This window comes from Cheilinus undulatus, linkage group 4 (assembly GCF_018320785.1).
Source record: "Cheilinus undulatus linkage group 4, ASM1832078v1, whole genome shotgun sequence".
In the NCBI taxonomy this organism is placed as follows: domain Eukaryota; kingdom Metazoa; phylum Chordata; class Actinopteri; order Labriformes; family Labridae; genus Cheilinus; species Cheilinus undulatus.
In genome coordinates this window covers 49298200-49319305 of record NC_054868.1, presented here as the reverse complement: position 1 = coordinate 49319305, position 21106 = coordinate 49298200, and the positions used below count along the sequence as shown (strand labels likewise).

General features: G+C 41.5%; 1 protein-coding gene and 5 non-coding genes across 6 annotated transcripts in view; all 6 read left to right on the top strand.

Moving 5' to 3' along the window:
- The first annotated feature begins 392 nt into the window (after window positions 1–392).
- On the top strand, window positions 393–464 carry trnac-gca. The gene has a single exon. It is a non-coding gene; the product is annotated as a tRNA-Cys (tRNA).
- Window positions 465–863: 399 nt separating this feature from the next.
- trnac-gca lies at window positions 864–935 on the top strand. Its single transcript has one exon. It is a non-coding gene; the product is annotated as a tRNA-Cys (tRNA).
- Window positions 936–2160: 1225 nt separating this feature from the next.
- Window positions 2161–2232, top strand: trnac-gca. Its single transcript has one exon. It is a non-coding gene; the product is annotated as a tRNA-Cys (tRNA).
- A 629-nt stretch (window positions 2233–2861) lies between these two features.
- On the top strand, window positions 2862–2933 carry trnac-gca. The gene has a single exon. It is a non-coding gene; the product is annotated as a tRNA-Cys (tRNA).
- A 395-nt stretch (window positions 2934–3328) lies between these two features.
- On the top strand, window positions 3329–3400 carry trnac-gca. The gene has a single exon. It is a non-coding gene; the product is annotated as a tRNA-Cys (tRNA).
- Window positions 3401–15814: 12414 nt separating this feature from the next.
- Window positions 15815–21106, top strand: part of si:ch211-79m20.1 (bromodomain-containing protein 4) — a 37685-nt gene continuing 32393 nt past the window's right edge. Inside the window, exon 1 of the mRNA XM_041785667.1 lies at window positions 15815–16694. Within this exon, the coding sequence (XP_041641601.1) occupies window positions 16608–16694 (87 nt within the window). The 5' untranslated portion in view covers window positions 15815–16607. The remainder of the gene's footprint in view (window positions 16695–21106) is intronic.

The following is a 21106-nucleotide window of genomic DNA, read 5'->3' as shown; positions in this document are numbered from 1 at the left end:
TTAAACACTAGAGTGGCTACCTTATGTGCTGGTGGTTGATCAAATCAGCCTCTCTCCTTTTCACACAGAAGAATCCTGAAACAACTTCCTCTGAAGGACACTATATCAGAGAAATGCCTCCAACAATGTTGAGCATCCTCAATATTCTGGAGTAATCCTCCTGCAGACCTCTTTGTGGGATCTTTTGGCTCATCCTTTGCAGAACTCTAAATGGGAACCCTTACCAGTCTGGCCAAAAGTGACGTACCAGCCCTTGCTGGAGTTTTCCACATCTTGTAGTGTGTTCACTCTTATTTTGTCCCCACTCAACTCACCTAATCTCAGGGGTTTGAGGGCCAAACCCTAACCCTATTTGGGTGTTCCTTAGTTTGCACTGTGTTGCTCCTTAACATGGGGGTATAGCTCAGTGGTAGAGCATTTGACTGCAGATCAAGAGGTCCCCAGTTCAAATCTGGGTGCCCCCTTTCTTAAACACTGGAGTCACTACCTTAAACCTTACTGCAAGATTGATACAACCACACACTCTTTGCTCCTCACAGAAGAATCCTGGAACAGCTTCTTCTGACGGGCACTATCTTGGAGGAATAGCTCCAATGCCGAGGATCCTCAATACTCAAGATGCGTCCTCTTGCAGACCTCTATGCACGTATATTCTGTGCTCATCTGTTGCAGACCTCTTAGTTGGGCACACTTACCAGTCTGGCCGAAAGTGACGTAGCAGCCCTTGTTGGACTTTTCCACATGTTGTTGTGTGTTCATTCTTATTTTGTCCCCACTCAACTCACCAAATCTCAGGGGTTTGAGGGCCAAACCTTAACCCCATTTGGGTGTTCCTTAGTTTGCATTTTGTTGCTCCTAAATATGGGGGTATAGCTCAGTGGTAGAGCATTTGACTGCAGATCAAGAGGTCCCCAGTTCAAATCTGGGTGCCCCCTGTTTTAAACACCAGAGTCACTACCTTATGTCCAGACCTTGCTGTTGGTTGATCAAACCACACACTCTCAGTTCCTCATTGAAGAACAGGGGTGTCAAACTCAAGGCCTTGGGGCATATCTGGCCTGCAAGACATATATCATGTGTTTTTTATTATAACTGGCCCACCAGTATGAGGTCTTCAGATGTCCTCCAGTATAAGTTGTTGATTCATAAAAAACTGAAAAAGTAAAGTTCATAAAAACCTCATAAAAAGTAGAGAATGTAGGGAAAGTAGTTATTTGTGGGATTTTTTTTCATATTCTTAATTTTGCATCTCAAGATTATGACTCAAAGTTATGATTTTGACTTTTCATATCATACTTTGACCTTTTCAAATCATAATTTTGACTTTATATATCACATTTTATCCTTAAGATTCCCAATTTTAAATTTCAAGTCATATTTTTACCTTTTCAGCTCATTACTTTGGCTTTTTAATCCTGTATTTTGACCTATCAGACTCCCAATTTAAAATCTTACGTCAAATTTGACTTTTAAACTCATAATTTCAAATTTGATCTTTTATTCTGACCTTTCAAACGTATGAATTCAACTTTCTCCCCATATATTTGCTCTTTGAAAGCATTATCTTTCTATTTTAAAAAACATGTTCTGATCTTTTGAACTAATAAGTTGGAATTTTTATCTCAGATTTGAGCCTTTAAACTTATCATTTTTACTTTTTTGAATTTCCAAATAATTTATCATCGGTACTGTTTTTTCATATTTTATTGCGGGTGAAAATGAGGTTGACAGTTATGGTTAAATGTTGAGTCTGTCAGGCTCTCAGGTTAGACCTAAATTCAGAATCCGGCCCCTGCTGTGACTGAGTTTGACACCCCTGTCATAGAAGAATCCTCAAAAAATTTCTTCTGAAGAACACTATACCAGAGGAATGACTTCAACAAAGTGGATCCTCAATATTCCTGAGTAGTCTTCCTGCAGCACTTTATGTGGGGACGTTTTGGCTCATGTGTTGAATACCCCTTAGATGGGCACCCTTACTAGTTTAGCAAAAGTGAAGTACGAGCCCTTGTTGGAGTTTCCACAGCTTGTAGTGTGTTAATTTTCATTTGGTCCCCACTCAACTCAACTAAGCCCAAGGGTTTGAGGGCCAAACCCTAACCCTAGTTCGGTGCTGCATTGTTTCCAGTGTGTTCTTCTTCTTCTTCTTCTTCTTTAGATGGGGGTATAGCTCAGTGGTAGAGCATTTGACTGCAGATCAAGAGGTCCCCAGTTCAAATCTGGGTGCCCCCTCTGTTAAACACAGGAGTCACTACTTTAAACCTTACTGTAAGGTTTATCAAACTAGACAATATCTGTTCTTCATAGAAGACGTCTAGATCAGCCTCTGCTAAAGGACACCATACCAGAGGAATGGTTCCATGAAGAGAATACTCAATATTCCAGAGGAATCTTCCTACAAACCTCGTTGTGTGGATGTTTTGGCTCATGTAATGAATACCTCTTGGACGGGCACCCTAACCAGTTTGGCTGTTTTCCACAGCTTGTAGTGTGTTCATTACCTCCGCCAAGGAGGTTATGTGATCGACAGGGTTTGTCAGTTAGTTTGTTAATTTATTAGCAACATACCTCAAAAAGTTATGGATAAATTTTGATGAAATATTTAGGAAATGTCACAAATTGCATAAGGAAGAACTGATTAGATTTTAGGAGTGATCCGGATCACCGTCTGGATCCAGGAATTTTTTAAAGTATTCTTTACGATTGGGAGTTAGGGCTAATGGCGGAGGTCTGCGCTCTCCGAGTGCTTTTTTTAGTTCTTTTTTTGTCCCCACTCAACTCACCTAATCTCAGGAGTTTGAGGGCCAAACTCTAACCATATTTGGGTGTTGCTTACTTTGCATTGTGTTGCTCCTGAATATGGGGGTATAGCTCAGTGGTAGAGCATTTGACTGCAGATCAAGAGGTCCCCAGTTCAAATCTGGGTGCCCCCTCTCTTAAACACTGTAGCCTTTACCTTATGACCACACCTTGCTGTAGGTGTATCATACCAGACACTCTCTTCCCAGAGAAGAATCATTGAGCCCCTTCCTCTGAAAGAAACTATCTCGGAGGAATGGCTCCAATGTTGAGGGTCCTCAATATTCCAGGAGCGTCCTCCTGCAGACCTTTATGCAGGGATTCAATAGACTCATTTGTTGCAGACCTCTTGGATGGGCACCCTTACCAGTTTGGCAAAAGTGAAGTACGAGCCCTTGTTGGAGTTTCCACAGCTTGTAGTGCGTTTTCATTTTGTCCCCACTTGACTCACCTCATCACAAGGGTTTGAGGGCCAAACCCTAACCCTTTTTGGGTACTACTTAATTTGCATTGTGTCATTGCTTTACATGGGGGTATAGCTCAGTGGTAGAGCATTTGACTGCAGATCAAGAGGTCCCCAGTTCAAATCTGGGTGCCCCCTCTGATAAACACTGGAATCATTACCTTATGCTTACATTTTGATGCAGGTTGATCAAACCACACACGCCCTGCTCCTCATTGAAGAACCCTGGAACAGCTTATACGGGATACTGTATGCCAGATGACTGTTCCAATGTCTCAATATTCCAGAGGCATCCCCTGTTGACCTCTTAGATGGACACCCTCAATGATTGGCCCAAAAATTATGTAGTAATGCTTGTTGCAGTTTTCCATAGCTTGGGGTGTCTTTATTTTTTATTTTGTCCACACTGCGCCTCACCCAATCTCTTGTGTTAGGGTGGCTAACCCTAACCCCCCTTGGAGGTTCCTAAGTTTACATTGTACTTATCTTGTGTCATTTGGGGGTATAACTCTGTGGTAGAGCATTAGACTTCAAATCAAGATGTCCCCATTTCCAACCTGTGTTACCCCTGTGTTTGACATTGCATTCACTACTACAAGCCTCTTAAAATGATTGCTAGACATTGTTCTGTCTAGACACTTTCTAGACTCAAAATCCACCAGTGTCATATTGTGCTATTCATGAAGCATACATGGGGATGATGTACATGGGGCACCCTTGACCGTGGGGCCGCAAGTTTTGTACTTACACTTGTTGAATCTTTCCAAAGTTTGTGATGTGCTCATTTTCATCTTACTCCCCTAAACCCTTACCTTGAGGGTTCAGGTGCCTAACCCTATCTCTCTTTTGGTAGTTTGTGTTTTACTTTCTTTTCTCATGTGGGTGTAGCTCAGTGGTAGAGCGTATCCAGATCAGTGGGGCCCAATTTATATCTGAGAGCACGTTTCTTTTGTTTGAATAGTGTATAAAAGCCTAACACATACAGCACTCACTTAACCTGTAAATGTATTAATTTTCATACTTTTCAGTTGTTTATGTAAAATAAATGGGGCTACCTATACTGTCAAGTCATTACCACTTTAATAATCAAAACCTCCTTCGGCATTTTTCCATTTGCACAACCGTTGGTTGTTTCACTACAGCTGCACTCGTATTCAATTGAGGACAACAGGTTAATATTGTGCAGTGGTAATGGGCCTTAGACAGGATAGCACTATAAAAACCATCATGGATAATCAGGACAGATTAGAAATTAATGGTCTGAGAAGTTGTTTTAAACTGCTGACCACAATGGTGCAGAAAAGAGTTTTAGCAATGCAGAGGTAGAAAGAGCAGAAGAAGAAGTAGTAGGTTTACATGAACGAAGATGATGATGATGAAAGTTGCAGGTGATGGAAATGTATCATATCCCTCTTAGAGCCAGGATAAAAATGTCCTTTAAAAGGCACATGTACACCACTACAGATGAAAATGTTGCCCAGTCATGCTGTCATGTGTTTATCACTAATCGAGTCACACTGCAGGTCCATATAGAGTCATAACAACTTCATCCGCTGCAGCCACAGTAATGAGGAAAAAACGTCTGCTGCATTTCTTCCTGTTTTTCCCCCAGCCAAGAGGTCTGATTCCCAAACGACCTGGAAAGAGGGAAACCGGACATACATGAGCACCCTCTCACTCATAAACAGTCTGCAAAAGGTACGATATTATGTCACTGTAAGTCGAGGCATACATGAAGTCGAGACGTGCCTGCTAATCCAGCTTGGTCTTTTTAACCAGCAGTTTTGCTGAGTCTCTGCTTTAAGATGATTTACAATCATAGCAGTAAATTATGATGAGAGCATACAAAGAAATATGATGAGAGCATACAATGGTATCTCAAGCCCAACAAAGACAACAGATGGGGATACTGACCTTAATGTAACATTACTGAATAAAACCACAATGTAGTGTCCAACTGTCCAACAGCATGAGCCTAAAAGAGGGGTCAGGGAATCTTGGCCTAACCAGGCTTGGGGCTATGGGCCCCATCAGGCTGGTCTTGGGCTTGCATAGAGAATTTCTGATGTAATTGCAGTTCGCAGTACAAATCAGGTTGTGATGATCAAAAGTTCGATCATGTGTCAGTGTTTGGGTTCTTCTTGTTATAAAGGGCTCAATGATTCAAAGCTGTTGGAACTAACCTGAGCAGACTGTGGTCGTACAGGTAATCCCCCAGGTGTAAGCTTGTATCTGAACCTGTGTTGACTGTCTGATGTGGGGGCGTATCTGAGACCACTGTGTACTCTCAGTCATCTCTTCCTGTATGAATAAACGGTGCTCCTCTGCGTTTCACACTCCTGAACCTGTTGACAGCCGCGCTCCACAGCTGCTCCACACTCACTGCCTCATTGTGCTGTTTGTATATTTAGCTGCTTCATTCCACTTCCTGTGCTGTTGACGGTGGGAAAACACACAACAATACGGCCGTGATTCTCCACTCTGCTCCCTCCCTCTCCTTTCCTCTCAGCATCCTCCCCTACCTCCCCCTTTTTCCTCCCCTGACTCAGTGCTCCCTCATTCCCTTTCCATCTCATCAAAGCGTCCTTTGAGAAGGAAACTGTGAGGTGATTCACAGAGCCACAACAATGCCAATGGGCAGCCATGTTTATCCGGATCACACTTATGATTTGATTAGCACCAGTTCAGTTACAATATAAGAGCTGAAAAAGGAATAAGAGGCGGAGAAATCTAAATCAGGACCAGCACATATTACTCTTACTCACAGTTTGGCAGAGTTACATGCTTGTTCTTTACTATTCTTGGTTCTATTGTAACTTCTGGATTGTTAACTTAAGGGTACAGAACAATATGTATTTGTAAAGAGTAATTCAGCTGGTGTTTTCCAGAACTGTTCTTTTTACATGGGTCATGAACTTGATGGTACTCATGCTTGGTAACTGATTGATATTGGATCAGGACGGGGGATATTGGATCAATAAAATTAGACGTGGTGTTATGAGAGAGCCTTATAAGCCTGGGCTCACCCACTCGGCCTTAGCCAACCCTAAAATGGAAGATCGGCTTACCTAGCATAAACTTGTATCAATGATATTTTTCTAATTTTCCTTTAAGCAAGACACTTTACCCCAAGTTGCTCCCATTGCAGCATCAGTGGTGTGTCAGTGTGTATGAATGGGATTAGTTAGAACTGATGGTCACTGCATAGCAGTCTTTGCCATGGTTGTGCGAATGGGTAGGGCCGGCTACACTACAGGATTTTAAGCCCAACAAGATTTGCCTCCCCCCGACGATCATGGGGGCGTATCCCGAGAGGAGCCTCGTCGCAAACGGCTATTTGTCTGAATAATCCTCACGTGTGTGGGGTCATCACGATTGTTTCACTGCTCTAAAACGTGTCGTAGCCTCCAAAATCCCGAATCATAAATTTGATATTTATGTTTCTAGGTCTTAATGCCGCTAACGGAGTACCCACAACAACCAATGAGAGCGAGGAGACGGGGTAGCGTCACAGCCGGATAATACGTACTTTCACCGCTCTCAACCATAAACATAACTGTACCTTAATTTCAGCCATGATTTCATCCTGAGTCTTTCCCTTGTTTTATGATTTTTTGCTTCACCTGTAACGCATGCCAGGACAGCCTGTTGTGGAGAGACAGCAAGACGGTATCGACAGATATCCTTGTTTTTTTTGTTTTTTTTTCTGAAGTCACTTGATCATGCAAGGTCATAGGCAGGTCGGCAGGTGTGTGGTCTCCAGTGATCTGACAGTCCGGCTGAATCGTCTAGTGTGTGCGTTCAGAGGATTCAAGATGAAAAATCTTTGGAAACTGTGCTTAAGTCTGTGGTTTCTCACGGTTTTAAAATTGTTTCAGATTAAAAAATCAGCTAGTGTGTGGCCTAAGTGTGACCTGCAGTGTACAAAAAGCTTTGAGTTGTCAAACATTATCTTGAAAAGTTTGATACGTCTCCAGTCCACTTACCAGTCTACTTAGCATGGATCCATGAAGTACAGAGAGGGAGCTACCAGTGAAGAGCAGCAACTTTACTTTGACCCAGGTAAGAGTCAGACAAATTTTCAAGGTTTTATGACCCACATAAGGTTTTATTTTAAAAATGACCCAATGCTGTGTTTCTTCTGTCCAACAAGAATGAACTTGGAGCACGTGCAATTAAAGCAGAGCAGAGAGGACTTTTCTGGCACAAGCTGCAGCTCATAGGGTGTGTCCTGGAAGCCCAAGTGCTGACTAGAGTAAAACAGGATAACTGTCAATTTTGGTTCAGATATCCCACTTCTAACCTGAGCCAACAAATGTCAATTTTGGCAGCTATCTTAAATTTAGTCCAAGTCCTAGATTCAAATGCCCTTTCATTTAATGTAAATGATTTTATTCCAGCTTCAACCAACAAAGAGGTTTTACCTTTTAGTTTTTACTTTTATTGTTTTTTAACTAATTTAATCAGCCAAATTGTAAAATTACCATAAATGTAAAACATTCAACCTCCTGAGACCCTGCATGTGCATATGAGGGCGTTATATCTTGGCTTTTATACAACATTGTGATCATTTATGTTATTCAGATTTATTAGATAATTGTCCAGAAAATCTATTGAAGTTTAGGCAATTTGCTTAAAATGTTTGGAGAATTTGCTGTGAAATTTTAAGAACTTTAAATGAGAATCTAAGAGAATTTATTGAGGTATTTTTGGAATTTAGGAAAAGTATTTTAAAGGAAATTTTGGGGAATATGTTTATACATTTTGGAGGGTTTCATTGGATGTTATGGAGGAATTTTGCTTGTTCTTTAACTTTCCAATTAATAGATGTATTTATTTATTGCATTTTAATGGAAATTTGGTAAAATTTGTCTGTAATATTTGTGAATTTGATTGGACTTCTTTGGGGAATAATCTATGTTTTTTTTTTTTTTTTGGAAAAGAAAACTTACAAGAAATTCCAAACTTTTTATGTAAATTTTGTCCATGCTTGGTCTTAAGAAGTCCTTGTGGTCCATCATGAAAATGACTCCCCCATCCCTCTGAGTGACTGACACCATTTCTTACTGACTGAACACTCAGCCAAGAAACGGGACCTTCAGGAGGTTTGTGGACATCACTTAGGTAAATGAATGAATGAATGAATCTGTACGTGTGGTGTACTGTGTTGGTTATCTGCTTTCACTCTTCTGACCTGGTCAGCCGTGTAAACTTTGTAGATTTCCAGAGCTAACAGTTTTCCTGCCAAAGCTGGCAGAGTGTAAATAAACTGGGCCGCTAAATCCAAACCTGCTGTTATTGATCCTGTGGGATTAATCAGAGATAAGCTATGAAAGGAGATCCCCTGTAGATGTAATATTCTCTGATTAAGACAGTATGGCGAGACAGCAGCAGAGTGACCTAAAGAGGTCAAGTGCTGAGTCTTTGACCTCTGTTTGAACTCTGGATGGGAGTGTAGCGTTCTCATGCTGCAACCAGCGACACTGACAGAGGAAGTTGGCAAGAAGAGAGGAGGAAAGGAAAGAAAGTCACTTCATTAATGAGATCAGGAGACTGGATTTTACCAACTCACGTGAGGAGTGATGTGTCAGAAAGAAAAAACAGCAGAGTGACAGGAGAGGAGACAAAACTACAGTTCTTCGAGTGAAAATAACGTGAAGGATGCTGTTTTTAAAGGAACCGGAGTAGACAGTCCGACTCTGACTAACCTAATAAAAAGCACTTATATGTCTTTGAACTAAATGTGACTGAAACCTCCGCTGATTACAACTCTATTGGTTGTCCGGTCAGGGGAGAAATGTCACAATAAGACTATTAAAGGTCCTGAAATTCAATGAGTCTGAAACACTCTAAAACCTAATTTCCCTACAGTATGTTAGCTATCAGTTATCTACCAGCATGTTTAAATCTAGGTTAAATAGACATGCTTTGTCCCCATATAAACCCTGAAGGACACTCTAGAAGAAGGCTTTCTAAATACACATTAAAGCTGCTGTCACGATGTTGTTATTAATGTTGATTTATTAGCTGGTAAGTGCCTTGACATGGACTTGAGTATCCAGGTTATGAGCCTTGTTCTGACCATATTCAGGCTGTGGTATTTACATGCACACCAAGAAACCTGCTTGTTTATATCCACTTATATATGATCAATATAAGAGTCCTTGTTTATTACAGGAGTGCACATCATTATCTGCATAACATCAGTGGTTACTGGCAGATGATAGCTTTAAAAGGTAATTTTCAGCAGATTTGAACAATTCAGCCAATATTTGTATTCCAGCCATACAGATCAGCAAAATGTAGATTAAATTCAAATAGATTATTTTAAATATCATTACTAAATGTCTAATTTTTAAGAAAATATATTTGCCATTTATGGTGAAATAATTATAAATAAATAATGCTGATGGAGCTGTTCATAATGATACCTCTTTGTTTACTTTTTCAATAGAATGTCAAATATTCTCATCAGACCGCACAGAGAGGCGTTTGAGAGTTTTCAGCGTCATGTTCGGTTAAATATTAGGGTCACATTAACATTCGTGTTTCCTAGCATAGGTTCATTCAGTGCTCATGTTACAAATGAGACAGGACTATAGGAGATGCTTTGTTGAACACTTTAAAAAATGAACAGGCATCAAACCACCATCTCAAGCTTTCTAAGATTTCACTGCAGTGTGCACAAAGCAGATTACTAAAAGAAAAGTGGTAAAATCACAACCATTGTATGTTTGTTTTTTACTTTTCTATGCAGAATATGTAGATAAAGATCAGTTTTACACAAATGGATGGATGGATGGATGGATGGATGTGTTTCGCTTAGATGAGTGGAAGTTGGATGGATGTTGCTTTGACGGATGGATGGATGTATGTTTCTTACATGAACGGATGGATGTTGGTTTGATGTAGCTTACACGAGTGGATGGATGTTGGTTTGATGTAGCTTACACGAGTGGATAGATGTTGGTTTGATGTTGCTCAGATGAGTGGATAGATGTTGGATGTATGTTGTTTAGATGGATGTTTGATGCATATTTTATTGATTCCAGTGAAACCCAACAATATGACTGTGATGAACAAAAATATCTAACATTATATAGATGTTTTTGCTCAATATGCCTACAGTAAAAGGAATACATCAGGCAAACAGGTGAAAATGTTTGAAGCATAAATATGTTAAGAGGGAAATAATGAGTCAATGGTTAAAGTTTTAAACAGAAGAAAAGAAGGGTTAGTTGTGTTGAACTTGCTGACAGTGAAATAGAAGAAAACTATGAGATGTTGAGTATGTTGAGTCTATGGTATCACTCTATGGGAACTTCAGAAGTCCTTTGTCCTTATTTATTTGTTCTTCATCATTTTACCTCTTAAACACACATACAAATACATTCATGCCCATCCTCTTCCTCAGAGACTTACTGTGAATTCTCTGCTGCACATCCAGGACTGACGGCAGCCCGGTTAACCTGATACCCTCTAAAGTTGTCATGCATGCTCATGCACACACACACACACACATACATACTGTACATGTTAACTGCAGTCATGACCGAGCTGAGAGGTTTACTTCATCCTGCCATTGGCAGCAGCGTGTCCCATCCGCCTGTCAGTCACTCTGTTCTCTGAGCATGAAGGTCACAGGTCACTGTTTACACTGGTATACCACTACATCCAAGTGTGTGTTCATGTGTGTGTGCAGTCCAGGAATAGCAGCACAGGGATGCCTGCTTCCTCTGTCTCTATCTCCACAGGGAGGAAGAATCTGCCATGACCCTCAGCTTCCATGGCGACCCATCCAGCCCTGACCCTGAAATGAAACACGCAGCTCACTGAAAACAGTGCAGGTCTGCTTTAGAAATGTCTGCGGATTTATCCTCTAGTTGGTGACCTCTTTAGCACAAGGCAAATCAGATTTATGGAGCACGTCACAACAAATACAGACACCTAAAGGAGATAAACGGGAACAGACTGGATGTTTATACCAGCATCCACGAGGAGAGATGTGCATTTTATTAACTTAACATTCTTCTGCTTTATCAAAGAAACATTCTTCTGTCTCTCATCAGGATTTTATAAATGCTCTAGTGTTACATTTTTGGGATAGCATGGAGAGAATGTGGTACTAATGAACCCTTTCAGAGCCAAAAGAACTTCATGTAAGTCTAATAATACCATCACTGCATCTAAATATTCAAATATTGCCATGTTGTGTGTATCCCTGCACATTTACTCTAATTTTCTCAGAGACTCTCTTTGCAATCCAAATTATTCATCAGAGCAGACATGAAAGGTGTGATAAAGATCAGCTGTCATGGTGTTGGGCTCTCACGTAAAGAATAAAGTCCAGCAGTGGTGGTGTCAGCATGAGTCATTCTCTTTTGCATATTTATATTTTTTGTTATGGATTTCAGTTTGAGTTTGAACTTTAAAGATGGGGATTCAGGATTTAAAATATCTTTTAAAGATGGGTGACTACAACGTGTATTTTCTTATCGACTTCTATGAGCAAAAATGTGATGGAATACAAGCACGCAGTCAGGGGAGCTCAAAGGGTTCAAACAGGGTTGAGAAAGATCCAGAATTCATTTTTTAAAAATATTTTGCCCATTTAATTTGATAGGACAGCTGAAGAGAGACAGGAAATACGGGGAGAGACAGTGGGGAAAGACATGTACCAATCAGTGCTAAGACCAGTGTGTTGTGGATATATGTGTATGTGCTCCATGTGAATTTTATCCCTTTGTTATAGAGGAGGACAGGGGATAGAGTCGGAAACAGGAGTAAGAGAGAGTGGGGGAGAGACATGAGGTAGGCTAATAAAGCCGAACTTGAAACCACAAATGGCCATCTGTTCCCCATATTTTCCCTTTTTCCATGTTGAAACCATCAAGAATGTAGGAAATGTTTCTACTAGGATTGGGCAGTATACTAGTACATTTTTAATACTCGAATTTTACTATGCAGCATTTCTGCCAGGTGTTTAAAACCCACATTTCAGTGTGCATGCGAGAACAGTGAGCAGCGCTTGAGCCGTTTCATTCAATCCTTATATTCCTTAGAACTACAACATTGTGCCAACGCTGAGCCAGGCCATGTCACGCAAGTATATATGTGCCACTATACATGTGTGCATTTGTTGTTTCCCAAATTGGCCTGAAATTATTGGCAGGATTTCTTTTGTCACTGTTAAAACATCTTTACACTCCGACAGTGGTGCTGCTGGTGGAAATCGACAAGTATTTCTAAGGCATTTATTATGAACAAGCACTCACAACACAGCTCCATCGGCAACATGGCAGTTACAGTAATACCATGGGTACTTTTTAATCCATCCATCCATTGAACCATCTTCTTCTGCTTATCTGTTGCTTCAACTAGTTCTGGGTCTGCCCAGGGGTCTCTTCCCAGTTGGATGTGCCTGGAAAGCACCCAGGAGGCATCCTGATCAGATGCCTGAACCACCTCAGCTGGCCCCTTTCGATGTGAAGGAGCAGCTGTTCTGTGCACGCTCTTCCCCCTGTCTCTAAAGCCGGGTATACACTGTGTGATTTCACGGGTCATAGCCGGGCCATGGTCGGCCATCGTATCTTCCTGTACACAGCACAACAAACAACGCCTATCTGACTGAAAGTCAGCCCCACTTCAAAATAAGTTGTGCGACCCAAAATTTGTGGCTGATTCAGACAAAAATCGTACAGTACAGTATATGCCCACCTTAAGGGTGAGCCCAGACACCCTCCCTGAGGAATCTCTTTTAGATCTTATTCATTTGGTCTTTACCCATAGTTCATGACAAGTAAATCGAAAAGCTTTGCCTTTTGGCTCAGCTCCCTCTCCAACACGATACGGTACAGCGCCTGCAAAACTGCTGATGCTGCACCAATCTGTGATTTTTTTAATACCCTGGAATTAGGGATGGGTACCGAATTCTGTACTTTTATAGGTGCTGACCAAATTATGTTGGTTCTCCCAAGTACTGATTCACGTAAACTCAAATGGTACCATGTTTCAGTACCTAAACGCATCCTTGTGACTGCAAGTGAGTGGAAAAGTAGTCAATTTTCCATGCCAGACACAAACACAGCATTGCACGCACAAGAGTAAAGACGTCGGCTACAGCTCACTGAAGTACATCTTTCCTGCACACCTGTTCTTTAAGTTGATCCACTCAGGTTTCTTTTAAAGTTTTCAAAAGGCCAACCTATTTTCCTGATGCCAATCTTTACTTAAAACATCTTTCTGCAAAGAGTCTTTGCTTGTAAATGCACGGCCCTGCCCTCTTCCATCACTTTTAGAGTGTTCAAAAACAGAGTTAAAAAGTATAACAACCAAAAAAACTAAATCAGTAAATATCTAAACAACCTGGAGACAAACTACTGATTTGAACTCCTAACATGTCCTGCTGGCTAGTTTAAGAGCCATCAGTCTCAGTCCATTCACGCCAACGCTAAATCCTGACCCATGGGAGAGCTGACTTTAAGGCCCTGGCATGCCAAAGAAATCCACCATTTTTTTTTTGTTTTTGTTTGAGCCAATAAAATGTTCTAAAGACCAATCATTTCCAATGTCTTTGTTTTGCTCCCTCATGAACCCCAACGCTACTCTCCAAACAATAATCCGGGCAGATTACAACAAACCCTGGTGGTTTTTGGGGGAAATGATTTGCCTTGTTCCTGACCCATATCTTTAAAAGAACAAACACTGATGATGTAATGGTCTTGTTGCATTTTGAATTACAGGGAGAAAAAACAGACTAAATATGTTTTCATATCTCGTATCCAATAATTCATGATATCTCTCATTATATAACATCCCATAAATTATTGCATCTGTGTTTTTAATCATCTGTGCTTTTGTTGTTATATCATATTTAAAAATGGCAAAGGTAGCAAACATGTTTATATAATCTAAGATTATTTAGGCTTCCTTAACTCATAGCTATCTGTTTATTGTAGAGCACTATCTGAGAGAAGAACAGCTCTTTATATCCTTAAAAATGAGAAAAATAATTAACTGTAATAATCAACATTAAATGGATAAATTCTCAAGACTTTACCTTTAAGAGCACCCATAGGTGCTCATGTCTCCCTGCTCCTAAAAAGGAGGTTGTGAACTGTGACTTCAAGAGGAGAGGAACAGGCAGGGGGCCTTGGCACAAATTTGAGAGTCAGAGTGAAGTTAGATGCATACAAATCAAGACTTCCAGTAGGGACCTTTCAAAGTAAAATGATTTATTTCTGAATGAGCCGGATTTAATTCACAGTCATTATTGATCAAGAGATGGATCGTATGGAAAAAAGGAAAAAGAAAGACATTAAATTTGTGGGAAATACATAGGAGAATAAAATATGGTTGATAGAGAGTTTCTATTGGATTCATTTACATTTACACACTTTTCATGGGGGAAAATTCGGACTCAATAGGTGGAGAGGCTAAATATTTTCAAAGGCAGCCTGGTTTGAAAGTACTAATCAGAGATGGCATTTGATATTTTAGTTTTGATGTTCTTGTTCACTTTTGGGGATTTTAATGCCTTTATTACAGACATTTGAGAGTAGGAAAATGTGGAAGGAAGTTAATGGCATAAAACATGGGAAAAGAGGCCATAGGTCGTATTTATTCCTGTAGCCTCCGTACTTTGGTTGCAATCTGACCACTAGGCTATTAATGGGACAACATTACTATCTCCAGATTTTTTAATTATTACTGGGGCTGCTATTGTGGTTTTTCTTTCTCTGTTATTTTCTAATCAATACTAAGCATCATTTTGTATTTTCTATCATTCCACATTTTCTTGATTTTTTTCTCCAATGTTCCATCTTTTTCCGTGACATCATCCCAGTTTCTAACCTTGCAAAGCAGACAAATACGCCCATTTCCTTGTTTTTCACTGGCGAATCCATCTTTCAAAGCTCCCATCTGAATCGTTTGGGCCCGGTTAGAAAGTGACAGGACCAATCAGCGATGAGGGGCAGTACTTTCAGGCAGAGTCGTGACGTAAACAAACAGCAGCAAGAGGCTGGTGCAATTATGGCGGAAGAGCTTAGCGTGGATGCGGCTAAAGCACCAGTTTTATCAGAACTTGATGACGTTTCTTCGTTAAAAGAAGAACAAAGAACAGCAGTGAGTTGTTTACTTTTCAAAAACGACAAAAGTCCTTACTTTTACAGAATCTACATGTCTATAGTGGCCACGTTTGGCGTGATTCCCCGGTAGCTGCGCACGCTCAGCTTCATAGCTGCTACGTCACTTGTTTTGTTGCTCTTATTGGCCCATAAAGATGTGACAGACAGAATGTTCATCCAATCACACTCCGAGTTTTTTTTTTTCAAAGCCTCTGCCTTTTCTCAAACGTTTCCTATTGAAGCTTTCCCAGATCTGAAGTTGCCGGTTACCCAGTTTCAGCACTTAACAAGATTTCATGTAAAGTCCAATCACGTCTCTTATTTTGAAAGCCACATCGCCAAATTTCCGGACTCATCTGCCTTTCTCCCGTTGGAGTTGACGCCTCAAACTTAAGGAGGCAGCCTGTGTTCCTGTGAGGAAAAGCTGAGCACCGTTCAAGAGGCACTCAGAGAGGAGAGAAGCGCGGGGGGCGAGAACAACCTGATCCAGCGCTGCCGGTAAACGGAGGCACACCGTGAGAGGGAGGCAGAGTGAGGCATGTGCAGGGAGGAGCTATCGATAAGAGAGACGCTGAGATAAGACAGATATGTTGTTTGCATTCTGGTGAATCGCACTGAGGTGAGAGTAATTGGACTTTTGCAGTGAGGCGTCTAGAGATTTACGCACGAACGCGCCATTCTCAGATGAACCAACTTTTACGCACGGACCTTTGGAGATGCGGGGCTTCACTTAGGAGGGAATTGCTGCGATTTCTGAACAGGAGGTCTTAATTTAAAGGTTTTCACCTGGAATTTTGAAGGCACACGTTTACGAATTTGATTTGATTAACTAAATCGCACATTTGGAGACATTGTTGGAATCTCACTGGAGGCTTCATGGTACTCTTTTAAGTGCACACCGATACAGCATAAAGAAACTGTGTGCCTATAGCTTATCCTAAGACCTTGCATTACGCACCTGTCCCACCACCCTTTACGTCTCCTTCAGTGAGTTTTCAAAACAGCAGCGTGGACACAGACGTCTAGCCTGCGTGTGAGTCACCGTGAGCAAACATTTGGACGCGCTGCGCTTTTTAAGCTGTGACACATTTGAGGATATCTAACAGTGCGAGCCTTGCACGAGCGCCAAGCACACGACACCGGGACGAGGCTCGGTGCAGACGGGGGGAATTGGACGCCGAGGTGCTAAATGCCCAGCCGGTCGCTTGCGGCTCCTCATGCTGGGCGGCAACATGAGGTCCTGGATCCTGCTGCTGCTACTGGCTGCGCTCTCAGCGGCACGTCTGCGGCTCGGCAGCGCTGAGGTAAGAGCAGGGGAACATATGACCTCAGAATAACAAGAGCTGGTTTGAAATTACATGGTCGGGACAACCTGTTAACTATTGATTCCTGAATTAAATTGCATTTATGGTTAATACATTGTGATCTCTCTCTGAGACTGAAATTTTGAGGGAGATTTAGCCAGTTTGTATTTGCAGCCTCTACACAAATCTAAGGTTAGAATCCCAGCCTTAGCTCAGGTTATGATCTATAGGGTAAGGTAGGCCACTTTGGGCCTCTTGCTCCAAGGGGCTTCAAGTCACTATAGGTGTGCACCAAATTCAGGCTAAGGCTGGATATGAAGCATCCGGATAGATATTGATCACCCTAAATGTCCCCAAAGGAGGACTCCTGGCTCCAACAACAAGATCCAAACTCCTTGAAAATTCCCCAAATATTTCATATCAAGCAATATAGTTAGGTAGATCCCTAGAGACACATTATAACAATCAACTGGTTGATTACTGTGTGATAAAATGGTTTGCAATACACCTAAACGAGATATTTTTGACCAATGATTTCTTTCTTGTTTCCTATTTTTACAATTTCTGCCTTGCCTAGAGGCTATTTAAATATTCAGATGTGGTGATTTTGTGCTATGATGATTCTCTAAGAGGTGAAGGGCAAGCACTGTTGGATGTTTGGTATTTACGTTGCAGATTTGGGCATGTTCTGGCTTATAAAAGATGAACCAAAATGCTTCATTCACTCGTAATGATTGCTTTTAGCTCAATGGGGAAAGGTCTTGCATTGCTCTTTGCTTGATGCCTCCTATCTAACCCCTCCTGGTTATAATAAGGTGGTTTCACTCTTCCCTATATGCCTGGTTAGTAAGAAAAAGTCATGCACATGTATGATCTCGGCGACTGCTGTCCGAAGAAAACTGCAGAAACAAACGATCATAGCTTCATGTCTTGGCTGACTTTGACAGCTATTGGATGATGCAAAATCAACTGGTGAGAATTTTCTCCGCTCTTAAGAGGTATTTGACATACATCATCTCCATCCTCCCCCTGCGGTGACTTTACAAACTCTAGGCTGGATGTTTTGAGTAACAGTTTAACTGCAGGGCAAACACGACGCGCTGATGTGTACGTGGTGTGTCTGTGCATTCATTTGTGTTTGTGCCAGCCTGCATTTAAGTCTAACTAGTTCTGCTCCAGAGACTGCTACTGGTGTCATATGAGAGATCTGTTTCCCTGTGCGGTGTCTTTTCATGTTTCATAACCTGAAGTGTCATACCGGTGAATCCTGATCCAGGATCTGGAGCTGAAATTTATCAATGAGCTGTGCAGCTGTTTGCACACTGTCACACCAGGACAATGGTTTTAGTTACACTGGACATGCATTCCTTTAGTTGGCAGGCAGAAAACAGAAACATACTGGTGATGTAGAAGAGAAGAGAGCGGCACATAATCCTGTCTCAACTTAAATTGAACAAAAATGACCATCATTACCAGCGACAATGATTCTTTTCTACTCATCCTCTTGTACTTGAATGCCATACAAACCAAAAATGCAATTTTTGTGTTAATTTGTGTCAAAGTGTTTCTAATTCAATGACATTTAGACTCTCATCTGGTCATCTCTTAATTTTTTTGTCATGTGGATTAGCTGTCAGATGATCTCCGGCTTAGCTGGTCATGATCGCTTGTTGTGTGATTAATGCATGCTCTCTTCAAATTAGTCTGCACAAATTTGAGGACAGTGGTCTGTGATTATATTGTGTGATATTGCAAGATGTTATCCATCTATCCATCCATTCATTTATCCAACCATCCATTCATCTGTACCACTTATCCTGTTGGCTGATCCCATCTGACATTGTCTGTGGGACGATTTGCAAGATGCTATGACTTAAAATAATCATTAAAGAAGGTGGCATGATGGCTACAGTATCACCTGTAGATGTCCTTAGTTGATTGATTGTTCTTGTCTGGCTATCTGAAGAGTGATTTACTCTTGCATACATACCTCAATCGAATCCAAACTGGATTCATCTTTCCATTTTCTTCTGCTTATCTTGGGCTGGGTCGCAATTGCAGCAGGCTAAGCACGTCAACCCAGACACCCCTCTCCCCAGCAACATTTTCCAGCTCTTCCCTGGGGTTTCTGAGGCAGTCCTTGACCAGATGAGATATATAATCTCTCCAGCGAGTCCTGGTTCTACCCTGGGGTTTCCCAGTTGGACACGCCCGGGAGACCTCCTCAGGGAGGCAACCAGGAGGCATCCTGATCAGAAGCCTGAACCACCTCAACTGGCTACTTTTGAGGCGAAGGAGCAGTGACTCAACTTGGAGACCCTTCCAGATGTCCTGTGATCTTATTCTTTCAGTCATTCCCTGCAGGAGGCACTGGGGAAGTTTACGGCTGAATGTGAAGAGGTTGGGATGAGGGTCAGCGCCTCCAAGTCCGAGGCTATGGACAACGGTGGATTGCTCCGTCTGGACAAGGAGGGTGTCTGTGGCCCATGTGAAGGAGTTCAAGTATCTCGGGGTCTTGTTCTCAAGTGAGGGTAAAATGGACCGTAAAATTGACAGGTGGATTAGTGCAGGATCAGCAGTGTTGCAGACGTACCATACATTTATGGTGAAGAGGGAGCTGAGCTGAAAACTGTCAATCTAGCGGTCAGTCTTCATTACAACCCTCCCCTTTTGTTATGAACTTTGGGTAATAACCAAAAGAACACTCATATATTATAAATGGATTTCTTTGGATGTTTGTAAATGGTCATGAGTTTGTATAGCAGTTTTCCAGTCATCTGACGACTCATGCTTACCCATTCACACACAGATGACAAATGTTACTGAAAGTGGCCATTAGTATTTGCTGAATCATATGCATCCATACTGATGCAGCAGCTGGAGCAAAGTGGGGTTAAGGACACCTGAACATGACCACAGGAGCTGGGGATCAAACCCACGACCTTCTAGTTGGGACACGACAGACTCTACTTACTGAGCCTTGTACACTGTGACAAAGGCAGTATTGCATTTAAGTTTTCTAACTAAGCTAAAACTGTAGCTCCACTTAAACTGTGCATGTAGATTGTTGGTATGAATTCACTGCCCAGAAATAGGCTAGAAATGCTTGCAATGGGCAAAATACAGATAGCAATGCAACAAGCAAACTCTAATCTTCATGTTTCCTGAAAGTACATGCAATTATCCAACAAAAGAATTTTAACAAACTGAGTTTGCTTGCCACATTGGCCACTGGTTCTGGCCTTTTTTGCTTGTAATATCTCACTGTAAGATGCTCGCTGGGTTTGCAAGAATGTGGCTTATACAAATTAGCTAGAAATGAGAAAAAATAATTTGCAAAGATTCAAGTTTTTGCAGCTTGGTGATGGAGGAGCATTAGCACTTCCTCTTTGACAGCAAACTGCAGAGTTTTTGCAGCTTTGTTGTACTTTTGCTTCATGCCACAAAGAAAAAAATTGCATGCCATAGCCTTTCTAAAAGATCATATTCTGAAGAGTTTGGTATCAATACTTGGAGATTTGCAAACACACTGTATATGAATGCTCTCTGTCTCCTTTGAGGCTTTATGGGAGTTAAACCTTGGTTGTCTCATTGTGGAAACTGTTAACATGCTTGACTTGATCATGAAGGGTTTTACGTCAGCTTCTTTCATTTCATTTAAAGGAACACTGAACTGCCACATGACCCTCTAATCCTCCTTTTGTCACAATGTTTGGAAAAAATGGAGATGTTTATGACGTCCCAGTTCCTCCACATCTGTCTGGGGAAAAGACTTCAGTACAGCAGTCACACACTCAAAGGTCTCACACATTGATTATTCCCAAAAGTAACTACAAGTTCACCAACACTGACATGAGTGCATCCAGACACCTTTGCAGCCACTTATCAGGGAGGATGATCACCTTTAAAGCATGCAGCTTCTGCATGAATGAGCATCCAATCAAACCAAAGAGATCACATAATCAAATCCAGAAATGTACAACTATGATAAAGCAGTTTAGACAGAGTCAAACACAAACCCCTCACACATCAGGTCAGACCTCAATTCTTTTCTCATCTGCTGCTCAAACCGCACACATACAAACACTCCCAGCTGATTGGTGGCATTTTGAACAGGTTGCAGTCTGACCATTGTATCAGCGGGGCGAGCTGGGATGATTTGCTGCTGCCCCTCTTGATCCATTTTACATAAGAACAACAAATAATCTGCCAGGGATTTCACGGACGCTGTGTGCTGTGTGTATGTCTGTGTGTGCGCTCACATCTGGTCTCATGGCCTGCTGCTGATGTGTTAGTAGACATATGTGCTTGTGTTTCTGCGTGTGGGCAGCGGGGGGGTGGGGGGGGGACTGCTGCTGTGCATGCATGTGATGATGTGTGTCATAGAAAAGCACAATGCTGCTTACAAGAAT